The sequence below is a fragment of the Epinephelus lanceolatus genome, chromosome 8 (genome assembly GCF_041903045.1).
Source record: "Epinephelus lanceolatus isolate andai-2023 chromosome 8, ASM4190304v1, whole genome shotgun sequence".
Taxonomy (NCBI): Eukaryota; Metazoa; Chordata; class Actinopteri; order Perciformes; family Serranidae; genus Epinephelus; species Epinephelus lanceolatus.
The window spans coordinates 46,998,201-47,014,801 of record NC_135741.1 but is presented as its reverse complement, the minus strand read 5'-3'; the positions used below and the strand labels follow the sequence as shown (position 1 = coordinate 47,014,801).

Genomic DNA, 16,601 nt, shown 5'->3' with positions numbered 1-16,601 from the left:
ACAAGGCAGTCAAGCTGTGTTTGGCGTGGCTCAGCCAAAAAGCCTTTGGAAAAATCCCATAGGCTTTTTGAGGAGGGAACCAGGGAGATGCTCAGTCTACAGAAAATGTCATTATTTGAGCACTCTGTGCTCAAGGGTGTGTTAAAATATTGCAGCAGAAAAAGAGAAGAAGAGACCAATCTGGGCCCAAGCTAAAGAGAGAGGGAAATAACAGTACTGTCAGGGGCAGAGACAGAGACAGAGAGAGGGAGAGAGAGAGAATGAGAGAGAGAGCGAGAGAGAGAGAGAGAGAGACAGCTTCTGTAATCCTCTGACTATAAAGCCGAGCAGCAGAGTGAGGCAGCCTCAGTGTGAAGGATGGGAGATCAAACGTCGTCCTGCGCGCTGATGACAGATGGGGCATCCTTGGTTGTGAGCAGCAGCACCCAGCAGGATGACTGGTCCTTTAGCGCTCTGCTGCCTTCTCCTCTCTGCTCACACTCTCAGTCTAACAGCTGGTAAGTGGACTAGACCCTGTTTGAATAAGGTCAGAAGAGGGTAGGAAAGAAAGAATTGCAGGCTGTAGAAAGCTTTAGGAATAATTCAGGTAGTTTTTGTTTGGAGGTGACATGTTATTGAGGTGACAGGCTTTTAGGATTCTTTGTTTGATATTGTTGATGTCGACCTTATGATAATCACTGACTATTCAACAAGTTCTATGTTGTTTTTTTGACAATGACTAATACTGGTTATAAGAATATTTCAGCCTATTTTCAAAAATCACATTTGATTTTTGTTAGTTTAACCTGCCTCATTTAGACAGACACTCATCCACCTTAAACTCTTAAAAAAGTTGAACTCTTAAAATAAGTTGATCTGAAATGTTACTGCACTGGCAGATTTTCTTCCCTTCTCGTTTTAGTTAGTATAAGGTGTTTAGACAGAAATATCTTGACAGGATAGAGATTTCTGGAATGTGGTCTATAATGTGTTCATTGTCACCAGTAGTGCAGTGTTAATCATGCTTGACTGGGAGCAACTCATTACTTATATTGCATTTCATTAATCGAATGTGTGTGTGTGTGTGTGTGTGTGTGTGTGTGTGTGTGTGTGTGTTTCCATCATAAAATGTTTTGCATACTGTAGCCAATTGAGTTTATCTTGATCATTTTAGACCTTTGGAAAAGCATAGTTACAAATCTTCACTCAAGGATCACTTACAAGCTTTTTCCAGGACTTTAAAGCAGTGCTTATGGCCTTCATTAGCAAAAGGTGTTCAGTTCAGCTCACCTGACACTAGTGGGAAACTTAAGTAACATGACAAGAGTCCTCAGATATGGAGCGCGACCTCTAGCTCACCTGGTAGAGCGTGCTCCCCATGTAGGCTGAGTCCTTGGCAGCAGTTTTGAATTCAACCCTTGGCCCTTTGCTGTGTGTCATCCCCTCTCTCTACCCTCTCTTATTTTAACTCTGCAGCTGTCCCCAATTTAAGGTGTAGTGCAGGGGTAGGCAACCTGTGGCTCCAGAGCTACGTGTGGCTCTTCAGACCCTCTCCATTGGCTCCCCGTGGCTTTGACATAAAATCATATAGAAATAAATAACTGCTTTTTTAACATTCAGATTTTCATTTGTCATTGCTGTGGGCCGAGGGTGATTATTGCATTCTACAACTGTAAAAATGTGTAGCCTATGCATGGAATTTTAAAATGTTTTAACGCTTCATCAACTAAAATGTGCGTCATATGTCTATGACCTTGGCCTTTTTCTCAAAATTTTGCTGAACTTCAGTAGCGGTGGCTAGTGTGGAAGAAGGCTAGCTATGGATTCTAAATCCAAAAAAGGAAGAATCTTGGAGAAAAATAAAAGATTTAATAATGTTTGGACAGATGCATTTGCTTTCACAACTTACGCTGCAAAGTTAAAGTGCTAAATAATTATAAATAGCCAACTGCAGAGGAGCCACCTTGTAGTAAATCATATTAATGGATGCACATTAAGACCTACTCGTAATGTTGATGGGCTAATTAAGACTTTATTTAAATAATATTTGTTGTTCAAGACAGTTTGTTTTTTTTTTTCCACTTTTTGGTCAATAATGTCTCTTTTAATAGTAAAGGTTGCCGACCCTTGATCTAGTGTGTAGGATTAAGTGGCATCTAGTGGTGAGCTTGCAAAATTAAAACTTCTTTCATGTGCCAAATGTGTAAGAGAACTACTGCAGCAGACACAGAAATGCAAATTGCCGTATTTACAGCCAGTGTTTGGTTTGCCTGTTCTCGATCTCTGTAGATGAGGACCCTCTCCGTATATAGATATAAATGGCTCAATTAAGGTAACAAAAACATAGTTCTTAGTTTCAGGTGATTATACACTAATGAAAACATAGTCATGAATATATTCCATTTCTATCAAGAGGTGCCCCTAAATCCTACACACTGGACCTTTACGGCAACAAAAGCTCCCCCCCAAAACAACTGACAACAACTGGGAAAACTCCATCCACTGATAGAGACTCAGATGTGGCTGAAAGACAGAAAACTGGATTTTAACTTTGTTACCAAATTTCTTCCAGAGCCTCTTGCAGGATGTTTTATGTTTTTTGTCACTGGTTTCCATTCAGGATAAAAATCAACTTGCAGAGATTGAAACTTGCTTGAGTTGGGTACAATAAACATTGTGTCTGGTTTTATTGTTGTCATAGTTACTACAAGATTAAGCAAGTTACTCTCAAAACATTATATATTAATAGTTGTCTTCATTTCAAAGTAATAAGGCACTTTACAATATTACTGTTTGTTTAGAGTAATAACTTACTTATTACACTACTTTCAAGATGGCGCCGTGGATGGCCGCCTCAGGACTTCAATCTCTCCTACTTCTGTTTTTTTGGTTTATTTAGCTTTCTGCTCCCCCTCTCTGGTCACCTTTACCAGAGAGGAACTCCTACACATTGGTCAGTCCTGCACTGGAAATTTGTTGCCGGTCTTCAATGACCCAGCAAGTTTTGCAGAGATTTTGGTCGGAGGTGCAGCAGCTCTCCTTGGGATTCGCCAGGGACGGAGATGGGGCAAGCGCTAGTGAGGCTACAACACCGGGGATTACACGCTTTGCTCCCATCTATACACATGGCGAATGTCTGCTCTCTGGCAAATAAGATGGATGAGTTGCTGCTGCTCACTCATAAAAATTCAGACTTAAGCACATCTGCCGCCCTGTGTTTCACTGAAACCTGGCTCAGTGAACACATCCTGGGCAGCGCATTACAGCTGCTGGGATTCCAACTTTTCCGAGTGGACCGCATAATGGAGCTCTCGGGGAAAACGAAGGGAGGCGGAACGTGCTTTTACATAAACGAAGGTTGGAGTACAGATGTCACAGTGTTGAAGAGGTCATGCAGCCCTCACTTAGAGACTCTCATCATAAATAGGTCGGTGTTTACATTCCACCTCAGGCATGTGTAACGGAGGCAACACCTGGCTGTCCAGGTAACAGACATGGAGAAAAAACATCCAGACTCCCTGCTCATCATCCTAGGGGATTTTAACAGAGCAAATCTCTCTCACGAACTTCCCAGATACAAACAGCACATAAAATGCCCCACCAGGGACTCCAACACACTGGACCACTGCTACACACTTATCGCTCTGTCCCCCATGCAGCTGTGGGGCTCTTGGATCACTGTCTGCTCCATCCCATCCCGCCCTACAGGCAGAAATTAAAAACTTCTAAGCCTGTATGGTAAGGAAGTGGACTGAGGAGTCAAAGCTGGAGCTACAGGCCTGCTTTGACTGCACAGATTGGAGTGCCACTGACCTAAATTAACTGACTGACACTGTGACATCTTACATCATTTTTTGTGAGGATATGTGTGTGCAGACCAAGACCTTCTGCACATAGAACAACAACAAACCCTGGTTCACACCCAAACTCAGGCAGATGCGCCAGGCCAAGGAGGAGACCTATAGGAGCAAGGATCGGGCCCTGTACAAGCAGGTCAGAAACAAGCTGACAAAAGAGATCAGGGTAGCCAAGAGGGGCTACAGTGAGAAGCTAAAAAAATAGCTTCTCAGTAAACCACCCTGCGTCAGTTTGGAGAGGCCTGCAGGACATTACCAACTACAGGAGACCATTCCCCCACCCTGTGGAAAACCTCCAGCGTGCAGACAACCTGAACATTTTCTACTGCAGGTTTGAAAAGGCCCTTTTCACATGTTCCAACCACACAAAGGGATTACCTGCACCCCCAGCTCCTCTAACCCCCCACCTGCATTAAAGGTCTGTGAAGAGGATGTGTGTCTGCTCTTCCAGAGACTGAAGACAAGGAATGCTCCGGGACCTGATGGTGTGTCTCCCTCCTGCTTGAAAGTCTGCTCAGACCAGCTGGTCCCTATCTTCACTCAGATTTTCAACCGATCGCTGGAGCTGTGTGAAGTACCCTCCTGCTTCAAACGCTCCACCATCATCCCGGTCCCCAAGAAGCCCTCCATCACAGGATTAAATGAATACAGGCCTGTCACCCTGACACCTGTGGTCATGAAATCCTTTGAAAGACTGCTGCTGCGCCACCTGAAGGACATCACAGGCCCACTGCTGGACCCCCTGCAGTTTGCCTACCGGGCAAACAGGTCAGTGGATGATACAGTTAACATGGGACTGCACTACATCCTGCACCGCCTCGACTCCCCAGGGACTTAGACAATGCTCCTGTGTATGGACTTCAGCTGGGCTTTCAACACCATCATCCCTGAAATACTCCACAAGAACCTCATCCAGGGGCGGCACGGTGGTGTGGTGGTTAGCAGCTTGCCTCACAGCAAGAGGGTTGCTGGTTCGATCCCGGGTGTGGGAGCCCTTCTGTGCGGAGTTTGCATGTTCTCCCCGTGTCAGCGTGGGTTCTCTCCGGGCACTCTGGCTTCCTCCCACAGTCCAAAGACATGCAGATTGGGGACTAGGTTAATTGATAACTCTAAATTGTCCGTAGGTGTGAATGTGAGCGTGAATGGTTGTTTGTCTCTATGTGTCAGATAGTCTGGCGACCTGTCCAGGGTGTACCCTGCTTCTCGCCCGATGTCAGCTGGGATAGGCTTCAGCCCCCCCGCGACCCTCAAGAGGATGAAGCGGTTAGAAGATGAACCTCATCCAGCTCACGGTGTCTGCCTCCACCTGTCAGTGGATTACCAGCTTCTTGACTGACAGGAGGCAGCATGTGAGACTCCTGAAATTTGAGGACGACACCACGGTCATCAGGCCTCACTTGAGGTAACGTCTGTTACGGGACTGTGATGAGTCTGCATACAGAAAGGAGGTGGAGCAGCTGGTCCTCTGGTGCAGTCAGAACCACCTAGAGCTGAACCCGCTTGTAAAAACTTGATTGCTGTTGGTAGCTGGATTACGCATACAGCCTCTACATTGGCATATCAGTCAAAATATGAGGACCAGAGAAGTGCATTTCTTCCACTTATTTCTTCATTCAGTCGATTGCATTACACAGATGATTTGATTACTAAAAATAAATGAGAGGAATTATAAATTAACATACAGGAATAAATCATCTGTCAGAAAATAAGGTACTTCATTATATATAAGGAAACAACATAAACTCACTCAAAATAATGCATCCAAGGTTGACAATTGACTGGAAAACTGGCAGCTCCACATCCATGCAGCATGCTCCAGCAAACAAAGGAAAGAGGCTGAGCAGAAGCTGACTGAGGATTTATCACCTCAAGTGAGGCCTGTTAGGTTGAGCCATGTGAGCTCCGCCCACCCAGGCCTAGGCAGGTGGGAGTATTTTCTACAGCCGCCCCTCAAATATGATAACATATTTGATAATAACATTAGTCTTTAGCAGACTGAGTGGGTTCAGGATCCGCTATCAGGGGGAGAGGGATTAGTTTTGCAACAGGTCGTATGTACAGTTTCCTTTTGATGCTCACCTCCACTGTACAGATGCGCCCATCTTTACTGGGGATAAGGCGGGTTACCTTCCCAATAGGCCAGAGTCCTCTGAGCAGCTGTGGGTCTATTACCATGACTACATCAGACACTGCTAGGTTGATATTTTCCCTTTGCCACTTCTGGCGTGTTTGAGGGCTGGGTAAGTAGTCTTTAATGAAGCGCTTCCAGAAGTGGTCTGCTAGAATCTGGCTGTGTCTCCATCTTCTGCGACCAATAAGGTCTGAATCACCATACACTGCCTGGGGAAGGGAAGCATCTTGCCGCCCCATGAGGAGCAAATTTGGGGTCACAGTGTTGGGATCAGCCAGGTCTGATGACACATACCCCAGGGGTTTTGAGTTGAGGATACCTTCGATTTCTGTCAAAACAGTGTTGAGTACTTCCTCTGTAACAGTTTGTGCCCCCAATGTCACTTGTAATGCTGTTTTGATAGATCTCACCTCCCTCTCCCACATTCCTCCAAAGTGGGGGGCATTTGGAGGGTTAAACTTGAACTGTATCCTCCTCTTACCCAGCTGCTCCTTTAGTACTGGATTCAAGGCCTCAAACGCATCACTGAGTTCCTTTGCTCCTCCTTTAGTGTAGGTTTGGGCCAACTCTGGGTTTTTTACTAGGCGGCGTTCAGTCTGGCACAAGAGGGGCATAACTGACTCCCTGGGTGCGTGTAGGGTTGGGGCATTGCGCATACGGAGTAGCGGTGTTGCATAGCGTTCTGTGCCATCCATATTGACCCTGATGGTTTTGGCCTCCAACAATTTCATAGCCTCCTTGTCTTGTTTGGATCTGGTGATTAACTTCTCATTTTTAAAAGGGAGAATATCTTTTTGCCATAATCTCTCCACATGTCAGCGGAAGTCTGCATAGGGGGTGCCAATTGAGGTGGTAAAGAGAGCTTGGGTGGTATCTGATCGCTCATGCAAGAAGGTTGGCCCCTGCAGCGTCCAACCTAATCAGGTATGGATGGCTACTGGTGCCCCTAGTGGACCTAAGCAGACTCTCTTTGTTGGGGTTATGAGATGAGAATTATCTGCTCCTACCAAAAGAGGCTGCACCTTAGAGAAGGAGTGGAAGGGAAGGCCCTGTAGGTGGCGATAGCACTCTTGAAGCTTATCTACTGGATAACTCTGTTCTACCAATGACAGCTTATCAGATGTGAATGCATCTTTAATAGTGAATGTTTTGTGTGGGTTTAGGGCGGGGGAAATCTCAAAACTTACTGTGGCTCCATCTAGGCCTTCAGTTCTTTGTCCGATGGTGCGGACAGCAAGGTGTTCCATAGGCCCTTCAAGATCTAACTGTTTGCAAGCTGCTGAAAGGAGCATTGTACACTGAGAGCCATCGTCTAAGATGGCATAAGTGTCTAAGGTGTGATGTTTATTCCATAAGATCACTTTAACCACCTTCAAAAGGACTTTGGCGGAGCCAGACTGAGGATTCAGATATAGAACTTTGGAGTCGGTCTCTCTTTGGTTCACTTGGTGGAGAATGGATAGATGTTTCCTGTTACAAAGGGGACATGGCTTTTTAAGATTACAGTTTATTGCCATATGTGGGCCAGCACATCTCCAACATCTCCTTTCCCGCTTAATCCATGCTATTATGTCCTCCATCTTCTGGTCCTTCAATCCTTAACATTTGATTATTGAATGATCAGTGGATTTGCAGTATTGGCATATTCGTGTTCTGGTTCCTGGTTCTGCTGATGAGGAGGAGAGATGGGGGTTGGCGATGGTGCCGGAATTGGGGGCCATTGACGATGAAGGGGCACTTGCTGAGTGCTGGAGTGGGGGAGGCCCTTGAGGAGGGGGCGCTGAAGGCCACTGGAGTGGGGGAGGCGCTTGAGGAGGGGGCGCTGAAGGCCACTGGAGTGGGGGAGGCGCTTGAGGAGGGGGCGCTGGAGGCCACTGGAGTGGGGGAGGCACTTGTTGGGAGGAAGGTGCGGGGGGCACCTGGAGTGGAGGAGGCACTTGTTGGGAGGAAAGTGCGGGGAGCACCTGGAGTAGGAGAGGCACTTGTTGATGGGGGGGCATAGAGGACCCCTGCAGTGCAGGTTCTGAACATGCTTTCTCAGAGAGGTTGGACATGTATTCATCACACTGATGTATTGGTAATAGTGCACTATGTGAGTGTGTTTGGGTGTGCTTACACTGTGGAAGGATGGGCTCACAAGCTTCACAGTCTGTCTCAGACTCACCACTAGAATAGCCTGAGTGATAGGATCTGTATGAGTCTTGCTTCCTCTCGAGTGCATCCTGCCTGCTGAGAAGCTGCATGACCATATCTCTAATTTGCTCAACTTGATCATGTATGGGGGATAGGCAAGACTGTTCTTCATTCATGACTTCAGCAGCATGAGAATGTGCTTGGTTTGAAGAGGGAGGGGGAGGAACGTGATAATGCTCATAATCTTGAAGATATGAAGGTGCTGTCCTCTGTCGCTCTCCCCGCCTGATTTGATCCTCACCATGGTGCTCTCTCTGGTCCATATCCAATGCCTAAGCACTCCGGCTTGAAGGACCATGTAAAAACTTGATTGCTGTTGGTAGCTGGATTACGCATATAGGGCCAGATCTACTAAAGGTTTGCGTGTATAAAAACGTGTGCAAACTCATTGCACACGCAAAAAAATGTACAAACTGATTTACTAACAGTGCGCACAAAGGGTTGCATCTTTCAATCAGTTTCGCAATATGTACAGCCAACTGTATGTATCAAAATGTGTAATTTTCAGCAGCGGTTGGAGGTAAAATGCTCAGAAGTCTAGTGTGTTTCATTTTTGTAACTTATAGGCTTCAGAAAACATACAAGACACATTTTTAGGAAAAGTCATAGGAAGAGAAGCTTGTTGGTTTTATCTAAACAGAGTTATTTGCATTATAATGACCCAAACAGACCGTTGTGGCGGTTCTAGTGTTAAACATAATGCTGTAGATTAGAATACGAGTGCTAGTGTGACGAAATAAACTGCAAATCATTGCAAAGTTAAGCAAATTAACATTTACTGAAAAAAAGATGATTGAAATCACTTTCTAGATTCCAAACATTATTATCAAACAAAAAACACAGTCTCATTAACGTCTAATTATGTTGAGCCACGCAACATCATATCAAAGACACATTGTTTCAGTGACAAAATATATTAGGCTATAGCTCTAACATCTATCGTGGCAAAAAAACAAAACTAAACAGTTTTTTATCGTATAGCCTATTTTACACAAAATGAATATTCACAGCCAATATAAGAAAACTTAAACGTGACAGTTGAGTGTATTATTTGTGTTTCCTTTTACGCAGGTGGAACTTGCCCGCCATGCGCACCTCTCCTCCCTCTTCGGTCCCTGGCTGTTGGTCAGAGATTTCTTCCCATATAGCGTTCCTTTGTGAGACAGTCAGGTTTCTTTGCTGTAACTCATTTAAGTGTTTATTGGCCTCATCTACCAACACCTCTAATTCCATAGGGTCAAATTTCACTTTGCGCTTTCTCTCCAAACTCGCCATGCTGCTGTTGGGATTCACAGGACCACAGATGATTTATCATTTGGTAAAATCATCACTGGGCATTTAAAGGCTTTTTCCTCTGGATGCTCTTTGTCTTCAAACAAAGAGAGCTATGCGACACCCGTTTCCACAGGAGATCTCACCTCACGCCTCAGTGAGACTCAAGTCCCAAAATTTGATTGGACAAGACCTTTACAGTGACATGTGACTCTGATGTCACAGGCATCTGTAGATCTGTGCTCCCTTCCACAGATCTCTCTCTTGCTCTACAGCTGCGTAGCAGTGCACACCTCTTTCCGGCTGGGCTTGGAACAGCACAGAGGCCCAGACCCCTGCTCCATAGCCCCAAACCACTAAAGGGAGGGCAACTGATCACAGACTCACTTGCAAACACAAGGTTTGCAACTAGCTTTCCAGCAACAAGGAACTAAGTGAGTTAGCACCCAGCGTCTAACTCTGCGAAACCCTGAGCGACCAGCTTCCTCTGAGTTTCACCTTTGGAACAAAGGACCCAACAAAGACTGCAGCTGGAACCATCTTCCCAGCCTTCTTCTGCCAGCTAACAAAGCAGCACACCACCAAGTGACTTTTTCTCCCATCCACTCAAGGATCGGTAACGTAACAACTGGGCATAGCTTATCACAGCTTTACAGGCTAAGCAAGACTGTTTAACTTGTTGTACGTGATTTGATGCTGTTTACTGAGTTATTGTTGTGATAGATTGCAGTTAGGTCATTGATTATTTGGCTTGTGTTTAGTTTGCTAATATTGTTCACAAACAGATTCTTGCATAAAACTAAACAATCTCTACACTAATTCAGACCGTTTGCAACACACGTCACATTGACACAGACTCATTAACAAATAGGCTTTCACCAGAGCTACACCCAAACAGGCATCTCAAAGTTCCCGCTTCTTTTCCTTTGTCTTTGTCCTGACCACACGGTCAGGCAACCACCTCCCCCGACCTGAAGCAGCCTTGATTCGGCCATTTTGGAAGTTCTCTGTTGTCAGCCATTTTGTTTTGTAGGCCAAATGGCTCTTTGATCACCACACCCGCCTTTGTCTTTCTCTTCTTTCTTTCTCTCTCACGCACACACAACACACATATACACACTAAGCTTGTATATAGTTAGTTAGAATTTGTGTGTTTTGGTTTGATTTGCTAGTTTGTGAATAAATATAATTCTTTGGAATCATACCTGCTGTCTGTTTAATGTTGCACAAGAGTGAATGAATAGTCAACCTCTGCTGCGTCAAGAACTCCGAAATCCTTCAGGCATTACCGTTAATTTTGGTTGTTGTCATTAATTTAATTATTAATCAAAACTCCAAATTAATAGTTTAGCATATTTTATGAGACTGATATCTTTAACTGGCTATCATTTTTCCCTTTACAGGAATGGTGCCCCACGAGGTGATTTAATGTTAATTAAGTCACATTATTTAACAGTTATTAACTATTAATAATTAAGTATTTACGATAGTCAATTAAATCCCAACATATTTGGTGCCGCCGTGTGAGACCTAATGTGTTGACTCCAACACTGCAAACCATAAAACACACAAAACCCTCATTTAAATAGGGTGTCTCCAACACGTTTGCACCTCTTGTCATTTACGCAATCACTCTTAGTAAATCACCCGCAAACCGCGGTTCAGCCCCACACGCAAAATTCTAGATTGCGCAGGCAAACTAGTACAGGCAAATTGGGATCTTAGTAGATCCGGCCCATAGCCTCTGCATTGGCATATCAGTCAAAATGAGGACCAGAGAAGTGCATTTATTTCTTCAGTCGATTTGATTACTAAAAATAAATGAGGGGAATTATAAATTAACATACAGGAATAAATCATCTGTCAGAAAATAAGGTACTTCAATATATATAAGGAAACAACAAACTCTCAAAATAATGCATCCAAGGTTGACAATTGACTGGAAAACTGGCAGCTCCACATCCATGCAGCATGCTCCAGCAAACAAAGGAAAGAGGCCAAGCAGAGGCTGACTGAGGATTTATCACTTCAGGTGAGGCCTGTTAGGTTGAGCCATGTGAGCTCCGCCCAGGTGGGACTATTTTCTATACCGCTCAAGACTGTGGAGATGACAGTGGACTTCAGGAGAAGCCCCCCAACACTGCCCCGCCTCACCATCCTCAACAGCGCAGTGTCTACTGTGGACCACAATCTCTCGGGACCTGAAGTGGACCTCCCACATAGACACTGTCCAGAAAAAAAGGCCCAGCAGAGGCTGTACTTCCTGCGACAGCTCAGGAAGCTCAACCTGTCCCAGGAACTGCTGATCATGTTCTACACAGCCATAATCCAGTCTGTTCTCTGCACATCCATCACCATCTGGTTTGGATCTGCCACCAAACTGGACAGGAACAGACTGAAAAGGACAATCAGGTGTGCAGAGAGGATTATTGGTACTGATCTTCCCTCCATTGAGGACCTGTACAGGTCAAGGGTCACGAAACAGGCAGGAAACATCACAACAGACCCCTCACACCTCGGACACAATCTGTTTAAACTACTCCTCTCTGGTAGGCGCTTTAGAACACTGCATCCTTGTACATTGTATATATTTTGTATATGTACACACGTACTTGGCGAATAAAGCCGATTCTGATTTTGTTACACCAAATTCTAAAAACTGGACCAGTTGGAAGCCACATCAGACCAAAAACCAGACACAGAGAACCACAGATTAAAAGAAGTAAAGCACAATTTATTTAAAATAGTGAAAAGCACTTTCAGACTGCACTGCAGATGGCGACAGCAAAGCCTTCAGTCACCAGAGGGGGGCTGGTTGGCTCTACAAAGACATACAAAAAGTTAAAAACAGGTCCAGGCAAGTGGGTCACCATAAAATCAAAAGAGGTTAAAAGAGGCTCTGTTACCTCAGCACTTTGGGTGAGAACTTGTGGTCCAGACCTTTGTGGCGATCCAGGGGCTGGTCATTAGATTCCTCCTGTTCAGCATGTCAGTTCAGGTTCAGGCAGCTTGGTCCTTCCATAGCCTGCTGATCATAATGTGGAAATCCAAGGTGAGAGGGGGGATGGAGAGCACACATGCAGCAGCTTACTTTCTGTTGGCCAGTTAGCCTGAGCTCCTTTTTTAGAGGGTTTTCCAGGTGAGAAGAGGGTTCTTTTTGTCCTTCACAGCAGTGTCCTGTTCTTTGCCCAGCTCTGTCCTCTGTGAGCTCTGAAACACAGCTTATACACACACACACACACACACACACACTCAGTCCACACTAATTAGTCAATGCCCTTCAGGTGTCACCTCACAGGGTGCATTCAAGTGCACTGCAAACTATAGGGAAATCCAAAGTTAAGGCTGGTTCAGGCTGTTCAGACAGGCTGTGGGCATTCCACACTGTTTTAAGTCCAATTTCTTGACACTTTGACCAAAATGAGCTCAGAGGACCTAATGTTCATTTTTAATGGATGAGGGTCTTGTTGTTTCACAGCAGGTAATCAAAGCACAGAAGCTCCAGTTTATCACAGTTTATTTCAAATCCAGTGCTACGCAGGTCTGACCCATTCATGCATTCACATACAGTGGTTACCACTTTGGATTAAAATCCCCTGCTTATATTAATAATAGCGGGATGATATAGAACAATTAAATAGCCTAGACCTTTTCAAATAAATTAATAGCCCTGGATACAGGGAGGGTCAAGCTGAGGATCAAAGTCTGATAATTAATAGATATAGATAAATATTTGCAGGTCTATGATATGAAACACAATAAACAAATGCTAAGGTTAGCACAGCAAACAGAATGGTGTGCCAGTCAGTGACTATGACCTACACAAATTAATACACCAGAGCTGCAGGACCCACCTGCAGGTTCCCGGTCTGCCAGTCAGCTACAACAGCACCAGAGAGAGAGAGTTATGCATAAGAATGGGACTGTGTGCTGCTGTTGCTCTGCAGTTGTGGGGGATGTGGATGGAAACACATTTAACATATACTAACAACACCCAGATGTGCTGATCATCATGACAAGGAAAAAACAAACTGGAGGCCAGCTCCTTATTCCACTGCTTTCAGGCAGCAGTAGAACACAAAAGAAGAACAGACTACATTGAAGACATTGCAGGTATATTAATGGAAACACACCATTGATTAAAATGCACAGTACAGCATGACCCAGATGTGCCGATCACTGTCATCCCTCTATTATGTAGTCTGTAATGACATGAAAACACCCAACAACCTTCAGGGGATATTTTTTTCTGGTTTCAGTGGTGGAAGTGGAACCTGCATCATTACCTTACATTGTGACCCTGTCTTGAAGGTCTCTATGTTAAAATCTTTACACAAAAACAGGAGTCAAATGTCTTGTATGTGTATACATATGTGGCAAGTAAAGCTGATTCTGATATTTATAATTTTACTCTGTTCTGATAAAGTTACGAAATACAGCTGTGTAAAATCAAATTACCATAAACTGACAGGGCAATTAATGAAGTGGCTGTATTCTGCTGTTTGTACTACACTGAGTGGGAACTTGAGGCAGCAAGGTATATACACAGTGCAGTCCATACAACACAACCCTATATTTTTTGGAATTATGTTCATAATGGATGATTTTGCTGGTCATGATGTATGATCACTGATGACACTCAGTGCCAGTGAAGGAAGAAGTGTGTCCTATATGACAGACATGGTGTGGATGGATGAGTGGCAGCTCTGAGTCTATTGCAGGCCTTTGTGTCCTTTCACACCTGCAATGAACATTCACCTGTTGTACAACCATAATTAGGATCCATAACTCTAACCCTTACCATAACCCAGTGTTTTCGTTGCCAGACCCAAACCATAGTTAACCACAGTGTATTTGCCATAACCATGATCTTTCTCTAATATTAAGGAAAGAAGAGTTGCCATTGAGTGTAATCCAAGGTTTCGTTGAGTTGTCCAATACCCACCCTTGTTTTTGGTTATGGCGTTGCAGTCAGGGCTCTCCAACAGTTGAATTTGTCCATAATGACATAAATGGATACCAGTGGCCGCTTGGAAGCTAAAAAAACCCATCAAAAAGCATTTCATCTGCTTCGGAAAATGTGCGGCCACATGGTGGTGCAGTGGTTAGCATTGTCGCCTCACAGGAAGAGGGCTCCTGGTTTGAACCCAGAGTGTGGGAGCCCTTCTGTGTGGAGTTTCTCCAGGTACTCTCTCTTAATTGCCTGTAAGTGTGAATGTGAGCGTGAATTATTGGCTGTCTGTATATGTCAGCCCTGTGATAGTCCGGCGACCTATCCAGGGTGTACCCCACCTCTCGCCCAGTGTCAGCTGGGATAGGCTCCAGCCCCCCAGCAACTCCCAACAGGATAAGCAGTTATAGAAAATAATTGAATGAATGGAAATTTTGCAGTTATGTAAAGTACATGTGAACATGCAATAATGACTGCTACAAGTCTAGCAGTCCAGCCCTTCTCATGGCTCCTGTTAATAGAGTACAAAGAGTAAAAGTAAAAAAGTAAAAGAGTACAAATCCAAAGCAAAAGAAAACACATTTTGAATCAAAGGAAATTCAGGTGTTTATGCAGCCTGGTGATGTGGCTTCAGAGCAGGAGAGATATCATCTAAATTACCTAATGTTGTGTGTAATTTTTTCCCCTCTGGGATAAAAAGCCCATTGTCTGACTCTGACCCATATTGCTCAAGGTAATCTGTATTTTAAAATGAATAAATGCTTGTGGCTGTTAAACCACAAAGTGCATGGGTTTTAATCCCATATCAGAATTCACAGATTGTCTGTCCATGATCTTGGGAGCCTCCCTCTAGATTTTGGATTATGAATGAAGCTTTCCTCCCCTTGTAAGAAACCACAAAGCTCTGGCAGCATGGAGCCCTTCCACTGATAGTATGTGGAACACTGACACATTCAACAGTGCCAGGATGCAGGTAGATGTCCTCAGGGTACGGCCAGTCCAGCCTTTTACCACTGCAATAGAAAATGGTTTATTCAAAGCATTAGGAAGGGACTGGGCCTTTTAGCTGCAACCAAAAGAGCCAAATTTACCTTTGAGGGGAAAAAAAAACAATATTCTAACAAATAAATGGTGGGAATGATCCTGAAGTTGACATTGAAATAAATAAATACATTTTAGAAAGCCACAAAGTATTATTAATCTAAAAAACTATATTTTGTAAATGTAAACAACTTTGCCATTGCTATTAAAGCATGACCTTGTATTTGCCTAAGTTTTGTATGTTATGTGTAGATTTATCAGTAAGCTGCCAGTAAGAACATAATATAAGGAGCTGGAAAGTCTCTACAGGGCTCTACAAGTTGAGGCAACGGTGAACGTGGTCCTCATATTGTGCTTTTAAACAGAAGGAACATTGTAGATTATGGTGGTCTATGCAAACATATAACATTACACCCTGACGTGGATGGAAAATTCTTTTCAGAATATTACCAATTCAATTTGTTTCACCATTACTTAAATGTCTTCGTCATCTCCTACAGTCGTAACTCAGAGTGCAGAGTATAGACAGAAGGCTCTGTCAATCTCTGTCTCCATATCGAACACATTCTCATTCTGACCTTGTCGCATACTGACATTTGGTCACGGACTTTCCACAATGTGCAAGGTACCCTGGGTGCGTTGGTTGTTGATGTTCTGGGACGCCATGTCAACTGTTACATGCATTGTCTGTTTTCAAAATACACTTCTGTTTTCACAGGAAATATACAGATTGCATACAGTCTCTTTCAAAATAAATGTACTATGTCTGTAGACACCACAAATTGACGTTTTTTTTCCTTCAACAAAGCCATGTGGTTATGTTTTGCCAACACAGACACATGGTTAGGTTTAGGAAGAAAGGACAAAGTTTGACTTTACAATTTTACGGGAAGCAAACACTGGCCTTCTAGGTGAAAGTAAATGGAAATGGTAAATGGACCTGCATTTGCCTTTCTAGTCATCCAACCATTCAAAGCGCTTTTTACACTACGAGTCACATTAACCCATTCACACACACGTGGCCGAGGCTACCATTAAGGTGCCACCTGCTACTCAGTTTTTAACACACTCACACTCTGATGGAACAGCCATTGGGAGCAATTTGGGGTTCAGTATTGTTGTTTATTAAATAGCAATGATGTGAAGGTGATGAAGGAGACTCCGATGACACCGTCTT

The 16,601-nt window shown here is 44.0% G+C and overlaps 1 protein-coding gene and 1 long non-coding RNA gene across 2 annotated transcripts in view; one reads left to right on the top strand and one right to left on the bottom strand.

Moving 5' to 3' along the window:
* Nucleotides 1-373: 373 nt before the first annotated feature.
* Nucleotides 374-16,601, top strand: part of LOC117258360 (immunoglobulin superfamily member 21-like) — a 152,324-nt gene continuing 136,096 nt past the window's right edge. The window contains exon 1 of the mRNA XM_033629183.2: nt 374-497. Within this exon, the coding sequence (XP_033485074.2) occupies nt 434-497 (64 nt within the window). The 5' untranslated portion in view covers nt 374-433. The remainder of the gene's footprint in view (nt 498-16,601) is intronic.
* LOC117257701 (uncharacterized) lies at nt 12,146-12,696 on the bottom strand. Its single transcript, XR_004501722.2, has 2 exons — nt 12,339-12,696; nt 12,146-12,253 (listed from the first exon to the last, which is right to left on the bottom strand). It is a non-coding gene; the product is annotated as an uncharacterized LOC117257701 (long non-coding RNA).